Below are 24,536 nucleotides of genomic sequence, written 5' to 3' on the forward strand. Positions count from 1 at the left end.
ACATGGAAGTGGAAAGGGCCTTTCTAATTATAACGCAAAATCCTAAAGTCAAAAAAGAAAATAAAAAAGATAAATTCAATTAACAAAATTCTATATGCAAAGAAAATGGTCAATAACAATAACGTGGTAAGGGACCAGTGGATGGTGTAATTGTTATGTTGCTGGACTCCCATGTAGGCCACTGCGGTTTGAGTCCTAGACTCGGTGGCTTAAAACTCACGCCGAGCAGTTGTGCGCATGCGCCCAAAATCCTGAAAGGAGAATGGAGGAGAAGGAATTGCAGTGTGACCATCCCCCTGAGGGGTGACTTCGCACTTTCTGTCTCTCTGTCTCTGGCAAGTGCACACAGTCTATAGGGAAAAAAAATCTCTCTCTGAAAAAATAACAATAAAAAAATAATGTGAAAAACAACGAACTGGAAAAAGTATTTGCAATTTACATCACAGGCAAAGAGCCAGTCACCCTAATCTACCAAGGCCTTGTGCAAATTGGTAAGGAAACGACAAGCCATAATTGAAAAACAGGCCAAGAGTGTGAAGACACAGTTCAGAGGAAAACAAATACAAATAACATCTTAAATATATTATAAAGGCTCAGCCTCACTTATAAGAAATTCAAGATGAAGCTACACCAAGATACAATTATTTATTTTCCTTTATTTATGATAGTGTATGCACGTGTGTGTGTGTGTGTGTGTGTGAGAGAGAGAGAGAGAGGAGCACCCTCAAGGGTCTGGTTGCCATGCACTTCCTGTCCTCCAGGCCATCCCTGTCAGACACTGTGCTCAGACCTGGCATGTTTCAGGCTGACCAGGCTGAGGATTCAAACCACGGTCGCCATGTGCAATCCTGTTTCTCTTGAGCAGCACATCACTGCTACACCACAGAGCCAGCCTGCTATGGCTTCCCCGCCGCGCTGGCCAAACCCCACAGAGGTGGCGGTAGCTCACCATGTTAGGGAGCCAGTGCGGGGTTCAAGGGGAGTCCCTGCAGAGGGCAACAGGCTGTCTCTCAAAGGCACAAGCTGACTTCTCCTCTCACGGGGCACCCAATCACACTTCTGGAACTATATTCTGTAAAAAGACTAGCACACTTAAGACTCCAGTCATATATGTGCCAAATTATTCTTTTCAGCAGTTTTGTGATGTCAAAATAGTAGATGTAATCCAAGTGACCATCAACAGATCAGTAAATTAATTACGGTAAATCCACACAGAGTACTATCCACCTGGGGATGGCGGTGGGGACGCTCTCGGGTACATACGGAAAAGCATCCACCGTATCAGGCATGAGGAAGAAACGCGAAGCGCAAAACTACCTTTCGTGTAAAAGGGAGTAAAATAAGAACACAGATATATTTCCAGAAAGAAAATCGGAAAGGAGGCACTAGAACCTAAGCATGGTTACCTGGGAGTGGAGGTGGCAAGAGGGAGCCATGTACAGGGAGACGGATGGGAGAGAAAGCCTTTCACTGTATACCTTTTTGTAGTTTTTCCTATTTTCGAACCATGTGATTTTTCTACCTATTCAACAACTTAGAAATTGGGGCCAGCAGGTGGCATGGTGGTTAAGGTGCTGGACTTCCCCATGGCCAACCACAGTTCGAGTCCCAGATCTGGCAGCTTGCTTTCTCACTTTCTCTCTCTCTCTCTCTCTCTGGTAAAATTTAAAAATAATAATAAATAAAATTTAAAATAAAATAAGTCTTGGGACCAGCACTTAGCATAATGGCTATGTCACTGGACTCCCATGTAGTCAACTGTGGTTCAAGTTCCGGACCCAGTGGCTTAAACTCACACCGGGCGCATGTGGGTGCATGCCCAAGATCCCGAGAGGAGAATGGGGGAGAAGGGATTGCAGCGTGGCCATCCCCCTGGGGGGTGATTTCTCACTTTCTGTCTCTCTGTCTCTCCAGCAAGCTCACACACCTATAACAAATATCTCTCAAAAAAATAAGAAGGACAGAAGAACTGAGTTAAGGACACTGACCTTACTCCCGTCTCTGCAGAAGGCACCTCGCTGGTTAGGATGGTTAGAAAGATGAGTTTTTGTAATGTTTAAAGCCTGGGAGATGTAAGCTGCTGTAGTCAGTGACTTGAAGAGGAATTCAAAATGGGAAAAAAAAAAGTGATTTTATCTTGTGGATTTACCAGGGGATCCCCCAAACTATGCCCTTCAAGGAGGAAAAAAAGAACTGAAGAGGTAAGATCTGGCTTCGTCCCTGCTGTGGTTCATTGGTACTTCCTGCCCAGTGGGGTGAGGCCTATTCTCCAGAATATGAAGATAATTTGACATTTTATGGTCATGGGGTCTTTGAATTTCTAATGGACCACTGGGCTTCACAAGGGTGCAGTGAAAAAGGCAGTGAAACCAGAGGTAGGATCTGAGACCCTGTCCCTACCAGAGTGAACCTAGAAAAGATCTGCACCTTCTGCTGACCCCAGGTTCTTTCAGGATTTCAGGAAGGAATGAAACAAGGGTCTCCAGTGATCCCAGATGGGTCTGAAATACTGTGAGTTTAACTGGAAAGGAGGGAAAGGAAAAACAAAGGGTCAGGTATGATGGTGACGATGATGGTAATGGTGATATAACGGTGGTGATGGTGGTGATGGTGGTGATGGTGGTTGAAATGGTGGTAATGGTGGTGATGATGCTTATGGTGATGTTGGTGGTGATGTGGTGATGGTGGTTATGGTGATGTTTGTGGTGATGGTGGTGATGATGGTTATGGTGATGGTGGTGATGATGATGATGGTTGTGATGATGGTGATGGTGATGATGAGAGTGATAAAAATGATTATAATGAGATAGGTATTATTTATCGCCAGGCCCATTCATTATATCATTTAATCTTGCTACCTTAAATGGAAGGTCCTGCCTTAGAAATGAAGATACTGGAATCCATAGAAGGAAAGTAAGGGATCAGCAGTTAGCATAATGGCTATGTCGCTGGACTCTCATGTAGCCGACCACGGTTCGAGTCCCAGACCCAGCAGCTCAAACTCACACCGGGCACGTGTGCGTGTGTGCCCAAAATTCCGAGAAGAGAATGAAGGAGAAGGGATTGCGGCGTGGCCATCCTCCCTCGGGGGTGATTTCTCACTTTCTATCTCTCTTTCTAGCGAGCGCACGCGCCCTATAGCAAAAACCTCTTAAAAGAAGAAGGAGGAGGAGGAGGGGGAGGAAAGTAAACTGCCTAACGTCATTTAAGGTCATTTGGCAACCAGCCTGGCCTTTAGAGTAATTGATGGGAGCCCTTGGCCAGGAAAGTCAAGCCCAATGATAATTCTAGTTCTGAGTAACAGAAGTTCACTTTACACAATTTAATTTAGTGAGAGACCCCGGAGGACTTGATGACTATCACCTGAGGGTGCCTGCCTCCCCAAGTCCCTTTCTGGCACCTCTGTTGGGAACCCTTGGGGGATGGGCACCTGAGCAAGGATGTGCCAGGTTCTGGAAATGCTGCGGTACCAGATGTGACCACCAGGTGGCGAAGCGGCTGCACAAAGCCCTGCCCCCCAGCAGCCTCAGAAAAAAAACCCAGAAAACACAGATTAAAAATTCCTTGGCCTGGAAGTGGAAAGTCAGTTGGAGATTCCGGGAGCCTTCTGGCAAATCTGGGAGATCTGACCTTCTGCTGTAAGCAAAACCCAGGGGTGCCCATGACAGGCAAAGGGCAGGGGAGAAGAGAAAAAATTATCAAGCATATGGAAGAAGGAAAGAGAAAGAAATGAATTCCTTCCTGGACACCTCTAGCCCATTCCCAAAACAAAGTGGTGTCCCAGTGCAGCACCTAGTGCCATGGCGGCTTGTTTTAAAATGTAAACTCCAGGGCCAGGCCTGGCAGTGGCAAGGACCCTGGAAACTGCATTTTAGCAGGACTCCCGTGGTTCCTGATGCAGCCGCGGTCTGCAAACACCAACACCAGAGCGCTTCATTTCACAGGCCAGAAACAGTGAACCAGAGGATGTGTGTGTGGGGGGGGCGGGGGGAGGTTCCAGCTCTTCGCAATTAAGTACCACCTGGGCCATTGTGGACGAGGCCATGCCGATGAGCCCTTCTGCTGCAGCCTCCTGTGCTTTAGTTTGAGCTGATGTTCTCCCCACCTCACTCTGTTCTTTTTAAATTCATAGCGAGTTCTTGCCTGGAGAGGCAGAGTGAGGAAGGAGCCCTGGCTTTGAAATCCAGGTCTAGAAACCTGACTCGCAGCTTCTTGGCTGGCCGCCATCTTGGCCGAGTTCCCCAGGCACTCTGGGAAGGTTCTCGGAAGTTCAGGGTCCAGACGCCCACCCACACCTCACCCACACTCCCAGCCCTCCTCTGATTTCTCTCGGAAATGACTCAGCCGCTTCCCTCTCACACCATCGGAGTTGACTTCGGGCTGGGCCAAATGCTGACCCAAACCCTGAGTTTAGCCTGAGCTGGGCTTTAGCCTGCTGTGCCGGAGGCCACCAGGCGCTGTCCAAGGCCATCAGAGAGAGCTCGGCTTTGAACCCAGCTCTGCTGTGTGACCTTGGGTAAGCTGCCTCCCCTCTCTGAGTCTGTTTCCTTGTTTGAGGACATTGGCACCATTTCTCCTGTGGGCTACTAGGAGGAGCAGATGAGAGGGTGTGGGCAGTGCAGTTGGTCAGGCAGCCTGTGCTCAGTGGCAGAAGCAAGGGACAGCCGACACTAAGAGGCAGGGCCTGGTTGTGTGGGGGTGCTTTACTCTTACACCAAACACGGGAGCTGAAATGGCTGCCCGCACCCCAGCCTGCCTGCCTGCTCAGCTCCAGGCCCACAGCGCTTCTAAGAGATGCCGAGAAGTGGCCGTCACGGTTTGCACCCTGGGGGACCTTACTGTCCACTAAAGGCAAGCTGGAACCTTAAAGTAGACACTCCCCAAATACTGTGTCTACAAGCTGGTCTCCCCGGTGCAGCCTGCCCGCTGTGCACCTCCAGGAGCAGAGGAGCACGGACCTGGGCCATCCTACCATCTGTGCATCCGCCCCACCCCACCTGTCACCCCCCATCTGGGAAACGCCCTGTCCATGCTTCACATCTGGCTTCAACGAAACGAGCTGATGGTCAGGATGGGCTAAGGTTAGGCCAATGCCTTCCTGATTTAAAGGGCCTCCCAGCAGGTGGCATGTGGCTAAGGCACTGGACTCCCACATGGCCAACCTGGCGACAAAAATCATGCTGAGCGTGTGTGCATGCATGCCTCCCCCCGCCCCCCAAAATCCCAGGAGGAGAATGGAGGACATGGATTGCGGCCAGACCATCCCGGAGGCTGATTTCTCACTTTCCATCTCTGTCTCTCCCTGGCGAGTGCACCCTATGGCAAACACCTAAAAAAATTTAAAAATAAAAATAAAGGACCCAGAGAGGAGGCGCTGAGGGTTTGAGATGGACGAATGACATCAGCCGGCCAGCAGGGAGTTGCTGGGGCCTGAGTGCTGACACTCGGAGCCGGCCTTCCTCACCCAGGGGCCCACGCTGAGGTAAACTTTAACCTGCCCAGCAAGGACGGCCCAGTTGATGTTTCTTCCAGCGCTGTAACTCAGTAACAGCACAGGACACATCATCATCTTTTTTTTTTCCATTTGCTTGACTCTTCCTTCTTGGTGTTGCAGCTGGAGAGCTGGGAAGGCAGATCCACTCTACCTGGCCCTGACTTGGTGGGAGCGCAGATGCCAAAGACCCGGGCAGCCTGGACGGGGTGAGCCTTGTCTCCTGACGTCCCTTCCACAGAGCTGGACTGTGTGAGCGGTCCCCCCTGAAAACAGCGAGGAGTTTCCTTGAAGTATTTCAGGCCATCCTCAAACTAACGCAGCTGGTTACAGAACAGCAGCTGCCTCCGCCCCAACCCACCTCCCCAGCAGCCCCTCTGCCCACGAGGCGGCCAGAGGTCACAGGGGACAGATGCAAATCTTGCATTCGCAGTTGGTTGCAGGCACAGTCCAGGTGCTCACCTGTTCACTGAACGCCAGAGACCTCCGAGCATGGCATTCGAGGAGCTCTTAGAGAAGGCCGGGGGCGCAGGCCTGTTCCAGACCCTCCATGTCATCACCATCTGCTTCCCATCCATCTTCTTACCCGCCCACATGCTTCTGGAGAACTTCTCCGCTGCCATCCCAGGCCACCGCTGCTGGGTGCACATGCTGGACAACAGTTCTGAGGTCCCCACAAACCTTACCCCCAAGGCCCTCCTGGCCGTCTCCATCCCTCCAGGCCCCAACCAGGAGCCTGACCAGTGTCGCCGCTTCCGCCAACCGCAGTGGCAACTCCTGGACCCCAACGCCACAGCCACCAACTGGAGCGAGGCGGCCACGGAGCCATGCGTGGATGGCTGGGTCTACGACCACGGCACTTTCACCTCCACCATCGTGACCAAGGTAAGGGCTCCCCGCGCCGGCCTGCACGGCCTGCCCCCGCCCCCCGCCCTCCATCACCGCTGGTAAATAATATGCTACGCCTCCATGTGCAAGGCAGAATTATGGTGCGTAAGGAAGATGGTGTTCAGGACCACCACCATAGGTATGGTGACCCCTGCGATGGGGTCTCACAGTGGGGGCGAGGGCTGGGAGCCCAGCTCCGACTACGACCTGGGCAAGCAGGAATTTACAGCCGAGGAGTAGGCAGGGAGTCCACCACGGGACGTCACTGGAAGGAAACAGCAGGGTGGGGGGATCCTGGCTAGAGGGACCTAACGAGACCCATGTCAAGAAGGGCAGGGGGATCAGACATCCCCTTGGGGAGCGGGGAGGTGATCAGTATCGAGGTTCAGGCTAAACTGACTCAGCAGGCTCTTTGCTAAAACTGGATTTTACAAACAAGTGCACAGATGGGCCTAGTAGAAGGTTCAGGAACCTGAGTAAAGTTCAGCCAAGCAAAGAATTTCTGTCACTCAACAACACATATTTATGGTGCTCCAGCTTACAACGCTCCAGATTCGGATCAGGGCTAGGATGGAGCGGGTGCTCAAGGAGCCTGCATCCTACCACAGAACTCACGCAGTTGGCATTTAAACCAGTAAGGTCAAAGCACACTCTCACGTCCCACCATTACGTGGCAGGCATTGTTCCAGAAGCTTTCCCTGAAGCCACAGCCTCACCATGATCTTGTGGGGTATAGCCTATTACTGCTCCCGTTGAATAAGGGAGAAATTAGAAGCACAGAGAGGGTAAGTGACGGGCCCAGGACACACAGCCAAAGGATACCGGAATCTACTCTGACCCAGGCAGCTGGAGTCTGCACCCTGGTGTCCGTCACTCTGTTTTCCTGCCTTGAGGTTCATGTCAAGCCCTGCACACAGGGAAGGGACAGTCACTCAGCGTGGCAGGGAAGGCATCCCCGAAAAGGTGACACTGAAGATGAGATGAAGAATGAGAGCTGCGTGGAGCCGGCAGGTGGCGTGGTGGTTAATGCACTGGACTCTCACGTGGTTGACCACGGCTCAGGTTCTGGACCTGGCAGCTTGAAAACCATGCTGGGCGCATGCGCCCGTGTGCCCAAAATCCCAGGAAGGGAATGGAGGAGAAGGGAGGAGAAGGGATTGGGGCATGGCTATTCCCCCTGGGGGGTGATTTCTCATTTTCCCTCTCTGTCTCTCTCTGGGGAGCACACATGCCCTATGACATACATACATACATACATACATACATACATGCATTTTTTAACAGAATCAGTGGTGTGAAGGTCAAGAGAGCTCAGCCGGGACAAAGGTCCTGAGTGGGAGCACATCTGGGGTTCGAAGGAGCAGAGCGAGGCCTGGGGTGCCTGGACACACGTGCTGAGGGACCTGAAGGAGCTGGGACCAAACTGAGAGCAGAGGGCTGTGGCGTGGAGCCGGGATTTTCTTTTACGGACAGAGGAGCTCATAGTCAATGGCAGAGTTGGAGTAGCAAAATGATGTGGTCTGGTCTGCATTCTTAAGAAGTCATTTTGGGGACCAGCAGTTAGCGTAATGGCTATGTCGCTGGACTCCCATGTAGTCAACTACGGTTCGAGTCCTGGACCTGGTGGCTTAAAACTCATGCTGGGTGTATGTGTGTGCATGCCCAAGATCCCAAGAGAATGGAGGAGAAGGGATTGCGGTGAGGCCATTCCCTGTGGGGGGTGATTTCTTGCTTTCTGTCTCTCTGTCTCTCTGTCTCTCTGCTCTCTGTCTGTCTGGGGAACGCATGCACCCTATAGCAAATAGAACTTCTCCAAAAAAACCAAAAAGTCACTTTGCAGGAGAAGCCCTGCAGGGAGGGGACCCGCTGGAGGCTCCTGCAGTGCCCAGCTGAGAGAGGCTGAAATGGAGACTGGAGAGTGGATGGAGCTGGCAGGCCTCCACCCAGCCCCGCTGGTCCACGTCCCAGCACGTCTCTGAGCCGGGCCTCTCTGGCGCTCCCTTTCCAGTGGGACCTGGTGTGCGACTCCCAGGGCCTGAAGCCCTTGGCCCAGTCCATCTTCATGTCCGGCGGCCTGGTGGGGACCTTCATCTGGGGCCTCCTCTCCAACCGGTGAGTGCCTCGTCCCCCTTGCTCTCAGCTCAGAGCTGCAGGTTGTGGGGACAAGAGTACGGGAGTGTCAGAGGGCACCAGTGTGCCTTCACAGAGGGGCTCCGTCTGGCCCCGTGCCATTGGGCCCCCGGTGACAACGACTCCCAAGACCCCGGTGTCTGCACTGGGTGCCGAGTCGGCCTGTGTGAGAAGCTGACTGTGAGGTCCTCAGTTACTGCCCTGAGCTGGGAGGGGCCCTGCTGTCCCCGCAGCTGTGCAGCCCCTGGGAGGTGACTGTCCCTGGGGAGACGCAGGCCCTCTTTAAACTCCAGCTGTGATGAGCTGTGAGATAGAGACACCAGGGCAACAGAGCAGGGACGGGCCAGGCCCCTAAAGGGCAGTGGGGAGGGGCTATGCAGAGAGAGGGAGGGCTGGGGGTGCCCAGCGTGTGCCGAGCTGTCTAGGACGTCAGGGGACCAACCACAGCATGCAGACCTGGAAGGTGGACAGAGCTCTCTCTAAAGATGCCCCCGCCCTGTGGCCCGTCACTCTGAGCTGACGGCCTCGTCTCACATGCCCTGAGAAAGCCGAAGAAGCCCTGCACACAGGGAAGGGACAGTCACTCAGCGTGGCAGGGAAGGCATCCCCGAAAAGGTGACACTGAAGATGAGATGAAGAATGAGAGCTGCGTGGAGCCGGCAGGTGGCGTGGTGGTTAATGCACTGGACTCTCACGTGGTTGACCACGGCTCAGGTTCTGGACCTGGCAGCTTGAAAACCATGCTGGGCGCATGCGCCCGTGTGCCCAAAATCCCAGGAAGGGAATGGAGGAGAAGGGAGGAGAAGGGATTGGGGCATGGCTATTCCCCCTGGGGGGTGATTTCTCATTTTCCCTCTCTGTCTCTCTCTGGGGAGCACACATGCCCTATGACATACATACATACATACATACATACATACATGCATTTTTTAACAGAATCAGTGGTGTGAAGGTCAAGAGAGCTCAGCCGGGACAAAGGTCCTGAGTGGGAGCACATCTGGGGTTCGAAGGAGCAGAGCGAGGCCTGGGGTGCCTGGACACACGTGCTGAGGGACCTGAAGGAGCTGGGACCAAACTGAGAGCAGAGGGCTGTGGCGTGGAGCCGGGATTTTCTTTTACGGACAGAGGAGCTCATAGTCAATGGCAGAGTTGGAGTAGCAAAATGATGTGGTCTGGTCTGCATTCTTAAGAAGTCATTTTGGGGACCAGCAGTTAGCGTAATGGCTATGTCGCTGGACTCCCATGTAGTCAACTACGGTTCGAGTCCTGGACCTGGTGGCTTAAAACTCATGCTGGGTGTATGTGTGTGCATGCCCAAGATCCCAAGAGAATGGAGGAGAAGGGATTGCGGTGAGGATTCCCCGTGGGGGGGGATTTCTTGCTTTCTGTCTCTCTGTCTCTCTGTCTCTCTGCTCTCTGTCTGTCTGGGGAACGCATGCACCCTATAGCAAATAGAACTTCTCCAAAAAAACCAAAAAGTCACTTTGCAGGAGAAGCCCTGCAGGGAGGGGACCCGCTGGAGGCTCCTGCAGTGCCCAGCTGAGAGAGGCTGAAATGGAGACTGGAGAGTGGATGGAGCTGGCAGGCCTCCACCCAGCCCCGCTGGTCCACGTCCCAGCACGTCTCTGAGCCGGGCCTCTCTGGCGCTCCCTTTCCAGTGGGACCTGGTGTGCGACTCCCAGGGCCTGAAGCCCTTGGCCCAGTCCATCTTCATGTCCGGCGGCCTGGTGGGGACCTTCATCTGGGGCCTCCTCTCCAACCGGTGAGTGCCTCGTCCCCCTTGCTCTCAGCTCAGAGCTGCAGGTTGTGGGGACAAGAGTACGGGAGTGTCAGAGGGCACCAGTGTGCCTTCACAGAGGGGCTCCGTCTGGCCCCGTGCCATTGGGCCCCCGGTGACAACGACTCCCAAGACCCCGGTGTCTGCACTGGGTGCCGAGTCGGCCTGTGTGAGAAGCTGACTGTGAGGTCCTCAGTTACTGCCCTGAGCTGGGAGGGGCCCTGCTGTCCCCGCAGCTGTGCAGCCCCTGGGAGGTGACTGTCCCTGGGGAGACGCAGGCCCTCTTTAAACTCCAGCTGTGATGAGCTGTGAGATAGAGACACCAGGGCAACAGAGCAGGGACGGGCCAGGCCCCTAAAGGGCAGTGGGGAGGGGCTATGCAGAGAGAGGGAGGGCTGGGGGTGCCCAGCGTGTGCCGAGCTGTCTAGGACGTCAGGGGACCAACCACAGCATGCAGACCTGGAAGGTGGACAGAGCTCTCTCTAAAGATGCCCCCGCCCTGTGGCCCGTCACTCTGAGCTGACGGCCTCGTCTCACATGCCCTGAGAAAGCCGAAGCCACTGAGTGGGGTCCCTTCTCTGCGCTGGGGTGGGAGAGCTGAGACCTGCTGCAGGCGGACCCTAGTCCCTGGTGGCTGCTTAGGGTCGTCCTCCCACAGGCTTCCCTCTCTCTCCTGCCTCTCCCCTGGACATCCCACCAGCCAAGCCCTACCCAGCCCCTGGCCTGGTCCCCCTTGAGGTGAAACCACCCCCAGTCATCTCCCATTCCCCCTTCCAACCTTGAGACTCTTCTGCCCCTTTGTCCCCCAATCCCAAGGCCTTCCCTGGAAGCCTCATGTGGGGCAAGCCAGGGTCAGGGGACATGCCTCTGTCCACAGCCGAGAAGAGGGGAAGGGGCAGTGGGGAGTGTGGGAGCCATGCCCCTGCTCCCCTGGAGCTCAGAGCCAAAGGGGCTCAGACCACCTGGATGCAGATGAGTAAGTGAGGGTTCCTCACTCCAGAGGAGGCTGCCAGGAACAGGAGGGGAGGGGAGAGGGACAGCCGGATGGGTCAGAAACGTCTCCATCCTGGCCACCAGCCCTGCTGCTGGGAAGAAAACTCCACTCACGTTGTCTTTCGGCTTCTAGAACATCCACACTCCGAGTTTTCCTTCCACCTCCCTGGTGCCCCCCATCTCTGCACCCCTCCTGCAGCCGTCACCTCCTCCTCTCCACCTGCACCCTTCTCTTACGTGAGGCATCCCTCCCCAGTGCTGAGAACCCCTAAATCCTCCCCACGACTGTAAGCCCACCTGCCTACCCAGCACCTGTACCTCGGAGTCTAGGGGCACCTCAACTTACACGGCCAAAGCTCGGCTGCTGACCCCTCCCCACCAGGCTTTGTTCCAGAAAATAGCCCCTGCCCCTTGGCAGTACATGCACCCAAGGAGAGGGGGCACCCCCTTCTCTCCTCTCAGCCCCACATCCAAGCCTCATGCGACCAGCTCACTGTCTCCTCCACACTGTTCCTCTCGCCTGGGCAGGCTGAGGCCTCCTTGCAGGGCTCCTTCACGGGGGCCACCTGATCTGCTGCTGTGCTCAGTGACTAAGGCCTCAGGACTCCCTTCCCTGCCTGCTCTGGGCTCCTCCTGGCGTGTGGCCGGGCCCCATCCAGAAGGTTCTGCTGGCAGCTGCTTTGTGTCCAGCACGTGGGCCTCACTCCATGCACTGCTCGGGGTTTGGGCAGTGGCCGTGGCCCGCCTTCCTTCCTTCACTCGGGGCGCACTCTGACAGCAGTGGCAGGCTTATCTGCTCCTTGGTCATCGTCCGTGTCCCTGGGATGTGCGTTCCACGGTTACCTGGGAGGTGGGGACTGAGTGCCCAGAGCCGAGCACTGCACTCAGCGCGCAGCAGAGGCTCAGCCTTTTCTTCCTGATTGAGGAGCAGCTTCCTGACTGTCCATGGTCACCACATGGTCACCACCTGAGTCCAGTCTGACTGTGCCTAGCACCCTAGAAGGGGGTTTCTTCCCTTCTCTGTGCCTCAGTTTCCTTTTGCGCTGCAGCAGTTGCGAGGTAAGCGAGGCAGAGTGTGGCCCAGGCTCTGGCGTGTCGTTAGCGCATGCTCTGGCGGTCGTCATCCCCACTGAGCGCGGTGACCGAGCAGCAGTTTGCACCCTCCGGGGCCAGCTGCTTCTGTGCCCTGATTACTGGGCCTCGGGACCATCCACGCAGAAAGCCAATTTGCATTTGTTCTGCAGGTCGGGAGTCTAGGGGCACCTTAACTTACCATGGCCAAAGCTCAGAGTCAGGGCGCCCTGCGCAGACTCCTGACTTCATTTGAGGCCTGAGCTGGGTGTCCTCACTCCTGCCGCCTGCTCAGACATGCAAGGCTGAGTCTGCCCCACCCCTGCCTGACCAGCAGGCACCTTGGTTGCTCTGAGCCAGCCTGGAGGACGCAGGGGCGTGGTGCAGGCGTGGGCACGGCAGGGTGCTCTGCTGCCTTTTGTGGACACTGCCGTGGCCACCCTGGTGAGGAGCAGGCTGGCTTGCAGAGGTCACACGCACATGGCCTCCTTGTTAGGTTGCTCCATTGCTCAGAGATTTTCACAACAACCCCATGAGGCATGCCTTATAGACAGGGAAACTGTGGCTTGGAGACATCCAGTCATATGCCCAAGAAAAGCCAGGAAGGCTGAGCTGGGACTCGAACCCAGACCTCGGAGAGCAAAGCCCATGCTCTTGACTGTGAGGCTATACTGACTCCCTGACAGCAAGGCACCTGCTGTTTTTATAACAAAAACACTCCTAGAAGCACATCCTTTGCGGAGCTGCCTGCAGTAGGACTCCGGTCTTGTTGAGCACCCGCCCCACCAAGCTCAAGCTGGCCAGCACATCAGTGTGGAGCCCTGGGCCTCCCTCCAGGCCCTGCTAAGCTTGCCTCTCGCCACAGGTTTGGGCGGAGGCCGATGGTGATCTGGAGCCTCCTACAGGTGGCCGTGTCCGGCACAGTCACTATCTTTGCCCCGAATTTTGTCATCTACTGTGGCCTCCGGTTTGCAAGTGCTTTTGGACTAGCTGGTTTCATCATGGCTTCAGTAACCCTGGGTGAGTGCCTCATCAGCCTGCTGTGCTGGGGACGAGAGAGGGTGGGGCCCAAGGCCACTGCATGTGGCCCTCATCCGTGCATGTCCACTCACTTTTCAGTAATGGAGTGGATCGCAACCCGCAGGAGGACTGTCGCCATGACGATCCTGGGGTGTATTTTCGGCACTGGCCAGCTGGTCCTGGCCGGCCTGGCCTTCGTCCTGCGTGACTGGCGAGCCCTCCAGCTGGCCGTGTCCGTGCCCTTCTTTGTCTTCTTCCTGATATTCTGGTCAGTGTGCTGTGGGGCGTTTTCCCTGGGGAGATCCAGGGTGGGAGGGTTCCCCTCTCTCCCACCACCCTGGCTGGCCACCGTCCCAACACATGGGGTTCCACGGGAGGGCAGTGGGGTGAGCAAGGTCCTCACTGGAAAGGGGCTTTTAAAAAATGTGTATTTATTATTATTTTTTAAGAATTATTTTATTTGACTTTATTTATTTATTCATTTATTTATTTTAATTTGACCAGAGAGGGACAGAGTGAGAGAGAGGGAAAGTGAGAAAGCAAGCCTCCACATCCGGGCCTTGAACTGCAATTGGCCATGTGGAGTCCAATGCCTTTAACCACCACACCACCTGCTGGTCCCAATTTTATTTATTATTATTTTAAAATCTGACCAGAGAGAGAGATGCGGGGGATGGGGCGGTGAGAAAGCAGGTTGCCAGGTATGGGACTTGAACCATGGTGTACCATGCAGTAGTCCAGCACCTCAACCACCATGCTACTTGCTGGCCTCTGAGGAGAGACTCTCTAGACGCAGAGCTCCAGGGGACAGGTCTTGGCTCCCGTCCATCCAACCTGCTAGGCATTATTTGGTCAGCATAGCATTGGCTCAAATCGTGATTAAAAATACATATATTAGGACCAGCAGTTAGCGTAATGGCTATGTCGCTGGACTCCCATGTAGTCGACCGCGGTTCGCATCCCAGACCCCGTGGCTTAAAACTCACGCCGGGCGCGTATGCGTGCGTGCCCAAGATCCCGAGAGGAGAATGGAGGAGAAGGGATTGCGGTGTGGCCATCCCCCTTGGGGGTGATTTCTCGCTTTCTATCTCTCTGTCTCTCTCTGTCTGTCTGGTGAGCACACGCACCCTATAGCAAAAACCTCTCAAAAAAAATACATATATTTATAATTAGTTCCCTTTATTTATTTTTAAGAGAGTTTTTTTGGTAAAGGGTGTGTACGCTCACTAGAAAGACAGAGAGAGATAGAGAGATAAAAAGAGAGAAATCACTCCCCAGAGGGAAGGCCTCATGGCAACCCCTTCTCCTCCATTCTTTTCTCAGGATCTTGGGTACACACGCACATATGCCTGGAGTGAGTTTTAAGTCACTGGGCCCGGGACTTGAGCCGCAGTCAATTACATAGGAGTCCAGTGATGTAACCATTAGGCCATCTGCTGGTCCCAATTTCTTATACTTAAAGTCGGGAGATAGGCCCAGCCTGTGGCCTCGTTGTTCAGCTGTTAAGTGAGCTAGATCCCGTGTGGCTGCCCGCACAGTCCCGGACCCGGCGGTCTGAGAAACGCCCCAGGCATCTGTGCATGTGTCCCCAACATCTGGAAAAGAGGGTGAGATGGAGGAGAAGGGACTGTGACAAAGTATCGGGAGATACTTTGTTGCTTTTCCTCTCTGGCAAGTGTGCACGCTGTAAAACTGAAAAAAAAAAAAAAGATATTTTAAAACAAACACTATTTGCTTGTAAATATTATAAAATATTACAGAAAAAAAAACAGTAGTACTTCTACTTTCTCCTGGGAAATGAGAAGATCCACAGGCACTGAGCCAACACCTGCTCTCCAGGCCCCCACGCACCCACTGCGCCGTGCGCTGGGCGAGGCTATGGCACGGCCCCTCTCTCACATTGCAGCACTCCCCCCACCCACCAGCCTCACTCCGCACTGCAGGCGCCTGGCCCGTGGATGTCCAAGTTCATGAGGACCCACACTGGGCAGGGAAATACGTCACTGTCACTATTATTTCTCGTGCTGGGGGAGAGGTGCAGGAAAACAGATGCAAATGAATGTCCCTGAAGCTCTCTTGTGCCATGGCCCAAAGCCATGCAGACCTGGCCCCAGAGACGTCTACGTGGGGGTGTACAGAATTATAAAGACTCACATGGGACCAGCAGTTAGCATAATGGCTATGTCACTGGATTCCCATGTAGTCAACTGTGGTTCGAGTCCAGGACCCTGCAGCTTAAATTCCCACTGGGCACGTGTGTGTGCGTGCTCAAGATCCCGAGAGGAGAATGGAGGAGAAGGGATTGCGGCGTGGCCAGCCCCTCTGGGGAGTGATTTCTCGCTTTCTGTCTCTGTCTCTCTGTCTCTGTCTTTCTGGCAAGCGCACGCTCCCTGTAGCAAAAACCTCCAAAAAAGAAAGAGTAAGGACTCATTCGTTCTCAAATATTTACTGTGCTCCTGCCCCGTGCCAGACATGGCTTTGGGCATTAGAGATGCACGCCAGTGAACAAAAAGCCACTGACAGCATGGAGTCCATGATGTTCGAACAGAATCAAGAAGCAAGGAGGAAGCCATCCCATAATTACACTCGTTAGGACACTCTGGTCACACTGGTGCGTACCAGGTGTATTTGTAACACCAGCTCTGTTAACACATCTTCTAAATGGTAGCTATGTTATTGCTGCCATTTTCAGATGAATGGAAGCCCAGAGAGGTTAAGTCACTTGCGTAAGGTCCCATAGCTGGTGAGTGCTGGAGGCAGGGTTTGAACTCAGGCAGGCTGACTCTTTTAAACATGGTGTCAAACTTCCTTGGGAAGTTCTTTTAGCTTTGCTACACACAGGGCTGAGCCCACATGGGCTGGGCAAAATCTGTGCCTTTCATCAGAGGGAGGCTCCTCCCGGCCCATCTGCCCCTAAGGTGGAGAAGAAACGGACATTTTTGTAAAATTACCTGGCCTGGAGGATGTCTTAAATGTGCAAAAAGCAAAACGAAACAAATAAATTCGGTACAATGTAATTATAGCAATGGTTGCAGAATCGCCAGAGAAACAACCAGCTTGAGGGACAGCCCGTGCCCAGGGACCCTGCCCCTGGGCTCAGGCGGGCAGGCCTTGGCAGCCAGGGGAGCTAGATAGGGATAGCGAGGGGAAGACGCCGGCCAGGTGTCAGGACTGGGCTTTATTCTGAAACCGTCAGGGACTGCGGTGTCCCAGTCTGGCGTTAGTGGCACCGAGGGTAGGAGCACCTGCTTCCTCCTGGGTCCTACCACGGTGGGAGGGTCTGCTGCCCACCACGCCTTCCCATCTGACGGGGTGAGTGCTCGGTGTGTGCGAGGACAAGGACCCAACCAAGCACCTGCTCTTTGACAGGTGGATGGCAGAATCCGCCCGCTGGCTGATTATCATGGGCAAACCAGACCAAGCACTTCTGGAGCTCCAAAAGGTGGCCAGGATCAACGGCCACAAGGAAGCCAAAAAGACACTGACCATAGAGGTGAGGCACTGCCGTGTGACCCAGAGTGTGAGGGCTGGCCCAGGACGGGACCTCCACTGCCATGTTATCGGTACTGTCACCAACGTCAGCACCGTCCGCCCCACCAGCACCTCCACCAGCATGGCCACGGCTCCCCGTCAGCGTCTCTACCAAACCCCAGCATCACCTCCTCCACACGGAGGCCACTGCTGCCACCAATGACAGCAGTGCCGTCCCCGTCCCATCATCAGCGGCACGGCGGCTGTGTGCCTGCTCACGTCTGCCTCACCATCCCCGCCCTGTCACATTCAATGCCATCATCACCGCCATCGCCTCACTAACGTCACTGTCAGCCTCTCCACCAAACACCACCGCTGTCACTGTCCCTTCCACCAGTAGCAATGCCAGCACTGTCAACACCCACACCGTCACCTCCGCTACCCCCGCCTCGGCCCACATATATTGAACCCACTTCATGGGGTTTCTCAATGTATTTGGGGAAACAATACGTGTTTGTTTAAAGGTAGCGTTTCCAGGAGGGTATACTGCCAAATACTAAAGGACAAAGAGCTACTTTGGGGCGGGAGTATCGGGGAAGGCTTCCAGGAGGAGGCAAGCTAGAGCTAATAGGACCGAACTGAGCACAAGTAGGTAAGAGGTGCAGGACTAGGTGGGCACTTGGGGAACAGTGAGGAATGCTTGGCTAGAGAGGGCCTACCCTTGGGCCTGCCATGAGGGATGAGGGATCCTGAGATCCCTGCCAAGGGCAGCCTGCACCCTGCAGCTCAGAGGCCGGAGGTGGGACTGAAGACCCCACTCCTCAGCTCAGAGTAGGTGGGCCAGGCCTGCAGGAGAGTCGGGTGGGCGGGCAGCTCCCCAACCCCTAGGGCTCCAGTTTCCAGAGGCCAAGGCCCTGGCCTGATGCCCCTAGTATTCTGCCACCTGGATACTTTTCCCTGGCCTGGTGGTTGGGCAGAGCCATCACCCCAACATTCACGGTGCCCTGCTCTCCCCGGAGGTGCTGACGACCTGCATGGAGGAGGAGGTGGCCTCCTCGAAGGCTCAGCAGTCGGTGTGGGAGCTGTTCCGCCTGCCGGTGCTGCGGAGGAGGACCTCGGTCTTGGTGGTGGTGCAGTAGGATGGGGCGGGGACCGGGGAGGTGGGTGGGGGTGCCTGCAGGTCTCCCGGTGTATTTCTACCTGGGACACTGGAAGCAGGAACCCCCTCGGGGTAGGCGCCCGGCAGGGGGGGGAAAGGGGGTGGGTTGTGTGTGTACTGAAGATACCTGGAGACGGCAAGTGCGGGACAGCGCTAGGATGGCGGGTCCCAGACAAGGTACCAGCATCCAACTGACGCCCAGGACAGGGCAGGGCCTGAGTCCCTTGGGCCAGGGGACTAGCCATGGCAGCTTGGGAGATTTATCCTAACAGCCATACCCCCAGCAGGTGACCACACGCTGGGCACTCACCCCTCATAGCAGCCCACTCCACAGGCGGGAGAGCGGAGCCCAGAGCGCTGAGCAGCTTAGAGGTGACGCAACCCGGGCTGAGCTGCCCCCAGGCTCGTTGGCTGGGTCACTCACCAGGCCCCACACCGAGCCACAGACTCCCCGGCCCACCCCAGGAGGCCATGCCTTGACACTCAAGGGTGCCTGGGACCAGGAAGAGGCCCCTTAGAACAAGTTCAGTTGAAAAGACGTGCAAAAGGGCATATTTACGAGCATCAAGCTTGATCGGGACTGTCTTGAACTAAAACCAAAGGTTGCGAAAGCGTTTATTTTATGCTATTTTAACCACCTGCGGGTGACAGTGGCTAGTATTGGCTGTATCTTAGAACGAAGAATGCCATCAAATGCTTTTCTTTTTTGTCTTCATTTTTTCCCTGATAAATTAGGAGTCCAACAGTCCAAGGCTATTTTTTTCGAGAACCTTCAAGGCTTCCTCGGTTCTCCCAAGGGTTGCTCTGCATCCTTTGTTATTCAAAGCAGAGACTTTGAAGAACTAACCTTGTGGGTTTTCTTGTCTTCGACTGTTAACCCAGTTAATGCCCGCCCAAGCCTCCAGATCCTTGTGAGTCAGCCCGTGGAGCAGCCGCCACGCCTGTCTCCGCGTCACTCACACAGACTTCACAAAACGCTGCGCTTTCTGCAGAAACTGCGATTTCCCTCCGAGGGCTCGGCCCCTGTGGCTGGTGGGGTGCAGCCATCAGGCACTGTTGAAGGGAAGGGCTGAGATGAGGGCTCCCTTAAGCTGAGATGAGGGCAGATTTAAAAAGGGGTCGAGAAGGATCTCACACTGGGGGCAGCTGTATGGACCCACAGTCCCTCTCCACACTGGAAATTCAAATACTGGAAGTTCAGCTACTCGGATGGTGGTGAGACAGGGTCCCCCTGGAAGCACCCTCCGAGGGGAAGGGACAGGGAGGGAAGGGAAGGGGAAGAAGAGGGAGCTGCGAGGCAGTCACAGCCAGGCCAGGCCCCAGCTGAGGCCGCAGGAGCTCGAGAGCAGTCCCCCAGTCCCTGAGGACCAGCTGTGGGATGCCATGTCAGTTGAGGGTCAGCACCCCTGGGGCTGGGGAATAGATTTTCTATCCTGAATGGTGTCTGGGTAGGGCAGTCTAGTGACCCCCATACACACACCCCAGAGAGATCCTGTCCTGTTACAATTCCCATCTTTCAAAGCAAGAACCCGGGATCCAGAGAGCTGCAGATCGAGACTCCTCATGGGGAGGCTGGAACCAGAACTGTAGGGGCAGCTCAGCTGGACCCCAAGACCCCTGAGGGTGGGCTTGATTCTGGCCCAGAAAGGGCCAAGTCTTTGGGCTACTCAGTGACCAGAGACCCCAGGAGGCCAGGCCTTAGCCCATCCCTACCCCTAACTCACAGCCCTCCCTGCCCTGTCCTGGACTGAGCCTGACCCTGCATTTAACAGGCTTCTCAGGGCTTGGCTAGGGGTGTTCAGATGCCCCAGTCAGCACAGCACTGGGGTGAGGGGACGCAGGGGGGCACCCGCTCCTCTGCAGACAGGGACTGACTTCTACTTCGTCCACAGCTTCTCCCTAATGATCTCCTACTACGGGATGGTCCTGGACCTGCAGAGCCTGGGGAGGGACATCTTCCTCCTCCAGGCCCTTTTCGGAGCTATAGACTTACTGAGTCGGGCCGCCACCTCTCTCGTGTTCAGGTTCATGGGCCGCCGCCTGACTATGGCCGGCTTCCAGGCCCTCGCTGGCTGCTGCATCCTGGCCAACTTGTTGGTGCCACAAGGTGAGCCAGGGCAGGCTGTGCTGTGACTACCAGGCCACTTGCATCCCTGCTCGCCACTCGCCACTCGCATTCCCCCATCAGGCCTCCTCCCCACCCCACCCCTCTGCCCAGAGGCGCGTTGTTGGTGACCGGGCCTCGGCTCAGCTCAGGGCTGTAATTGCTACGACATGCCTTCGCCCCATTGTGTCAGGAACCTAGTCTCCCCCAGCCAGCCCCTGGCCATTTTCCTTTGAGGAAATCAAGGTTCAGAAAAGCCAGGTGCCCAGAATCACTCAGTTAGTAAGTAAGCTTGGGCCAGACCTATAGGTTGGCACTTGGAGCAGTGGAGGCCGAAGGAGGCCTCTGCTCAGCTGAGACTGAGGGCCCCAAGCAGCATGGAGCATGTGAATGTGCACATGTGTGTGTTTCCCTCTTTTTTCATTAGAATTACTTCATTTTAATTTTATTTACTCATTCATTTATTTTAATTTGACCAGAGAGAGTCACAGAGAGAGAAAGAAAGAGAGAGAAAGTGAGAAAGCAAGCCACCAGGTCGAGACTCAAACTGTGGTCAGCCATGCGAGAGTGCCCAGTGCCTTAACTGCCACGCCACCTGCTGGTCCCCGTGAGTGTGTGTTTTGCTCACGCAGCAAGAGTCACTGTGCAGAGCTCGGGAGCCTGCCAGGAGCCTTGCCTTCGTTTTTCCTTTCTGATGAGGCTGGAATACCTGGAAACTCTCTCCATGCCTCTTTTATCACTCAGGGAGGGATCCTAGGGGGTGGGACAGGGACACGGATCTGTGCTGAGGTGGCAGCAAAGGCAGGAGACAGGCAGAGCAAGCCCTGCAGCCAGCCACCTTGGGCCCTGCAGGCCGTAGGTGAGCCCAGACCCCGAGCACTCTGCAGGGCTTGAAGCTTGGAGAGCTTTCTCAAAGAAGCCTGTCCATGGCAGCCGCATTCAGGGTTTATGACACTCTCTGAACCACACGGGAGGTGGGGAAGCCTGGGCCCAGCCATGGCCAGAGTGACCTGGACCTGGGCATCCTGCCATCCACCCATTGGTTCCTATAGACTGGCAGGGGGCAGGGAGAAGGCTCTTGGGGCCTGGGCACCCCAGGGCCCTGCTGTGAGCCTGGCATGGCAGGCCTTCTCCTTCATAGTGAGAAGCCCCTCAGGACTCCAAGAGCAGCAGGGGCAGCTCTCCAGCGCCCCCTTGGCTGCCCTCCATCCCAGACCCACTGGGTGTCTGCCTTTCGCCCCACCCCCTCCTGACCCCGAGTCGGCGCTGCTGGGGCCCTCCACTGCAGGCCATGGCAAGCCCCAGGGACCCTCTCAGGTGCCCGACTCTCACCCCCATCCTCTGCCCAGATTTACAGACCCTGCGTGTGGCCTTCGCTGTGCTGGGCAGGGGATGTTTTGGGATAAACTTAACGTGCATAACCCTCTACATGGCTGAGCTCTTCCCAACGTCACTGCGGTAGGCTGGACTGCGGGCCGTGTCTGGGAGGGACCGACAGGCCTTGGGGTAGGGGACGAAAGGGACACCCTGGGAGGCATCCAAGGGCCTCTTAGAAGAGCCCTCCCTGTGAGGGCCTCCACTCGGAAAACAGCAGCACAGGCAGGCCCTTGGGAGCGTTGAGACCAGTTGTGAGTCACAGAACCATCTGTGCGGGTTCCAAGCACCCCAAGAAGACTGAGGGCCGCCCTGGTGACTCCCAGCTGCTCCTTTCCTGTCCCAGATGAGCCCTCAGTCACCTCCTCAGAACCACAGGGCTTCAAGGGACACAGTGAAAACAGTGGCCTAGGGTCTAGACTGTCCCCACACTTGACAGATGGGTAAACTGAGGCTTGGGATGAAGGACAGACTCAGCAGAAGAATGGGACTGGACTCCAACTCTTCAGACTTCTCTCTACCACTCGCGGAACTCACCCACTCGTTTGTCTGTTCTTGTATTCATTCCTTTCTTGACAACCATTTATTGATTTTGTGGATATCATATGGAAAGCCCCAACTGGCTGGTTAATGTCTAGCGGGACCATCAGGAAGCCCCTCGATAACCTAAAAGCTGGGAGAATGTGGTAGGCTCTTAAGAGTTCCCTGGAAAAACTAGGGGAAATCTGGGTGAGCTCCTTGGAAGAGATGGCATTAGAAAAGGCCTTGAAGAAGACTCCCTTGGCCTAGCTCTCCCTTCCCTGTTATCCCCTGGCCCAGCCAACAGTCCTCCCACCGCAGTGGCAGCCATGACGTGAGTTTGTCTCCCCCCCGTAACCACAGGCTGATGGCAAATGGCTTCCTGACCTCAGTGGGCCGGCTGGGGGCTATGATGGGCCCGCTGCTCAGGATGACCCGCCAGGCCATGCCCCTGCTGCCTCCCCTCTCCTATGGTATCATCCCCATGGTTTCCAGCCTGGCTGTCCTGCTCTTCCTCCCGGAGACCAAGGGATTGTCACTGCCGGACACCATCCAGGACCTGGAGAGCCAGTGAGTGACCTGTGGCCACCTGGGAGTGGGGCTGGGCTTCCCCCAGGCCATAATGAAGACAGTTGGAGCTGCCCAGGCAGAGGCACAGAAGGGACTGAGCTCATGTTTCTGAAATAATTTAATCCTTACAACAACCCGCCATGAAGGTGCTGTTGCTACCCCCAATTATGAGAAGAACTGAGGCTTAGAGAGATGAAACGCTTTATCCAAGGTCTCATAGGCAGAGAGTGATTGCATTTTGAACAAGAAAGTTGAATGGTTGAGGGCACAGGCTCGAAATTCCTCACCTGTTTGGGCGAGTTCCTTAATTGCTTACCAAAACTGACACAAGAAGATATGAACAGCCTCAGCGTCCTAGTTAAATCTTTCCACAAAGAGTTCCAGACCCAGACAGCTAAGCAGCTAAGTGCTGTCAAACCCTCAAAGAACACATCATGCTACCCCCACACATTCTTTGAGAGAACAGAAATAAGGGAACAGATCTCTGAAGACTGCAGCACCCCCATTAGTAAAATGGATGTTTAAAAAACAAAAACAAAAAACCCACTTCAGAGTAGTTCTCAGGCTTAAGTGAATTAGATCCAAGTTCTTAGAACGATGCCGGGCCGACGGCAGGTGCTCTGCACATGCGGCTGTTACGGCCCTGGGTGAGGGTGTCCATGCTTTGAGTACACAGAGAAGAATAAACCCTGAAACCACAGAGCTTACCCTCCCAGAGACTTGACCCCAGCTCTGCCTCCAAGCCCCCAATTATGTAGCCATTTTGTCATGTATCTCCATTTTCTCTGGATTGTTCTAGATCAGTAAAAGCGAGGGGCAACCAGCAAGAGGTGGTCATTACAGAAAGCACCTGGCTCTAGAAGTCCTGCCTGCATGGAGCCCCTTTGGCCAAAGACCATGCCCCTCCCAGGGAAGGAGTTGCCTCTTCTCCAATCAGAAGGTGGAGGCAAGCTGGACAACTGGAGGACTTGGAGTGGCAGGGGCTGGGCAGCATGGCCGTCTGCTGTGGCTGCACACTCTGTTTTCCCAGCCATGGTTTGAGATACAAGTTCTAATCTCACCCCCACCACTTTTGGTCCTCATCCATGTAATGCGAATGCTCATGGATCCTACCTCCATGGTATCAGGGTTAAGTGATCTTAACACAGGCCAGAGTTCAATAAATGGAACTGCTAACAGGTCACCAGGTACAGGTGTCACCAAAATCCAATCCCAGTGATCCTGGCCCAGGCACCTACCCCAGCAGGGGCTGCGTTCGCTCCAAGAAAGAAGCTGCTTTTTGTTTTTGTTTTTGTTTTGTTTTGTTTTGTTTTGTTTTCGGAGGGAGGTGGGGGGGCTGTTGTTAGAGGGTGTATGCACTCACCAAAGAGAGACAGAGAGAGGAGGAATGGTCATGCTGCAATCCTTCTCCGTCTCTCCCTCCTTTCAGGAGTTCAGGCTCGCACACACACATGCACACACGCACACGTGCTGGCGAGTTTCTCAAGACTCTGGGCCCAGGGCTTGAACTGCTCATTCTGCCATGTGGGATCCAGTCTTCTTAACCACCAGGCCCTATTTTGTTTTGTTTTTAATTACTAAATGGCACATGCATTCGCCAGAGAGGAACAGACAGAGAGAAAGGGAGAAAGCAACCCCCAAGGGCATGGCCATGCTGTAATCTCCTCTCTCCATTTCTCTGTCCTGTCAGGATTTGGGGCTTTCACACATGTCAGGCGTGTTTTTCAAGCTGCTGGGGCAGGGATTCAAACTGTGGTCAGTCATGTGGAATTCAGCTCACTGAACCGATACCGGGCTGGCCAGAAAGGACGTATTTTCATCGCCTCCTATTTACCCATCAGTGAGGGAGGGCTTCCTGCCCTGTGGTTTTAAGGATGGCCAAACATGCAATATCAAACCTGGGCAGACGAGATTGCCAGTGACTTGTTACTGACGTGTATTCACGGCCCAGAGAACAATGATGCTGCAC

General features: G+C 54.9%; 1 protein-coding gene across 2 annotated transcripts in view; it reads left to right on the forward strand.

Annotated features, from left to right (window-relative positions):
* Positions 1–5,614: 5,614 nt before the first annotated feature.
* Positions 5,615–24,536, forward strand: part of SLC22A11 (solute carrier family 22 member 11) — a 20,245-nt gene continuing 1,323 nt past the window's right edge. Inside the window, exons 1-11 of one of the 2 annotated variants that reach the window (XR_001370454.1) lie at positions 5,615–5,700; positions 5,925–6,376; positions 8,388–8,491; positions 13,216–13,370; positions 13,470–13,638; positions 16,740–16,863; positions 17,861–17,976; positions 19,893–20,107; positions 21,454–21,562; positions 22,361–22,567; positions 23,367–23,602. Coding sequence is in view for 1 of the 2 variants with exons in the window: in XM_006149846.2 (XP_006149908.1) it covers positions 5,984–6,376; positions 8,388–8,491; positions 13,216–13,370; positions 13,470–13,638; positions 16,740–16,863; positions 17,861–17,976; positions 19,893–20,107; positions 21,454–21,562; positions 22,361–22,571 (1,596 nt within the window). In the remaining variant the exon portion in view is untranslated. Of the gene's footprint in view, positions 6,377–8,387; positions 8,492–13,215; positions 13,371–13,469; positions 13,639–16,739; positions 16,864–17,860; positions 17,977–19,892; positions 20,108–21,453; positions 21,563–22,360; positions 22,572–23,366; positions 23,603–24,536 lie in introns of those variants that run through there. The other variant, XM_006149846.2, reaches the window with a different exon arrangement.

This window comes from Tupaia chinensis, unplaced genomic scaffold (assembly GCF_000334495.1).
Source record: "Tupaia chinensis unplaced genomic scaffold, TupChi_1.0 Scaffold000273_1, whole genome shotgun sequence".
NCBI lineage: Eukaryota > Metazoa > Chordata > Mammalia > Scandentia > Tupaiidae > Tupaia > Tupaia belangeri.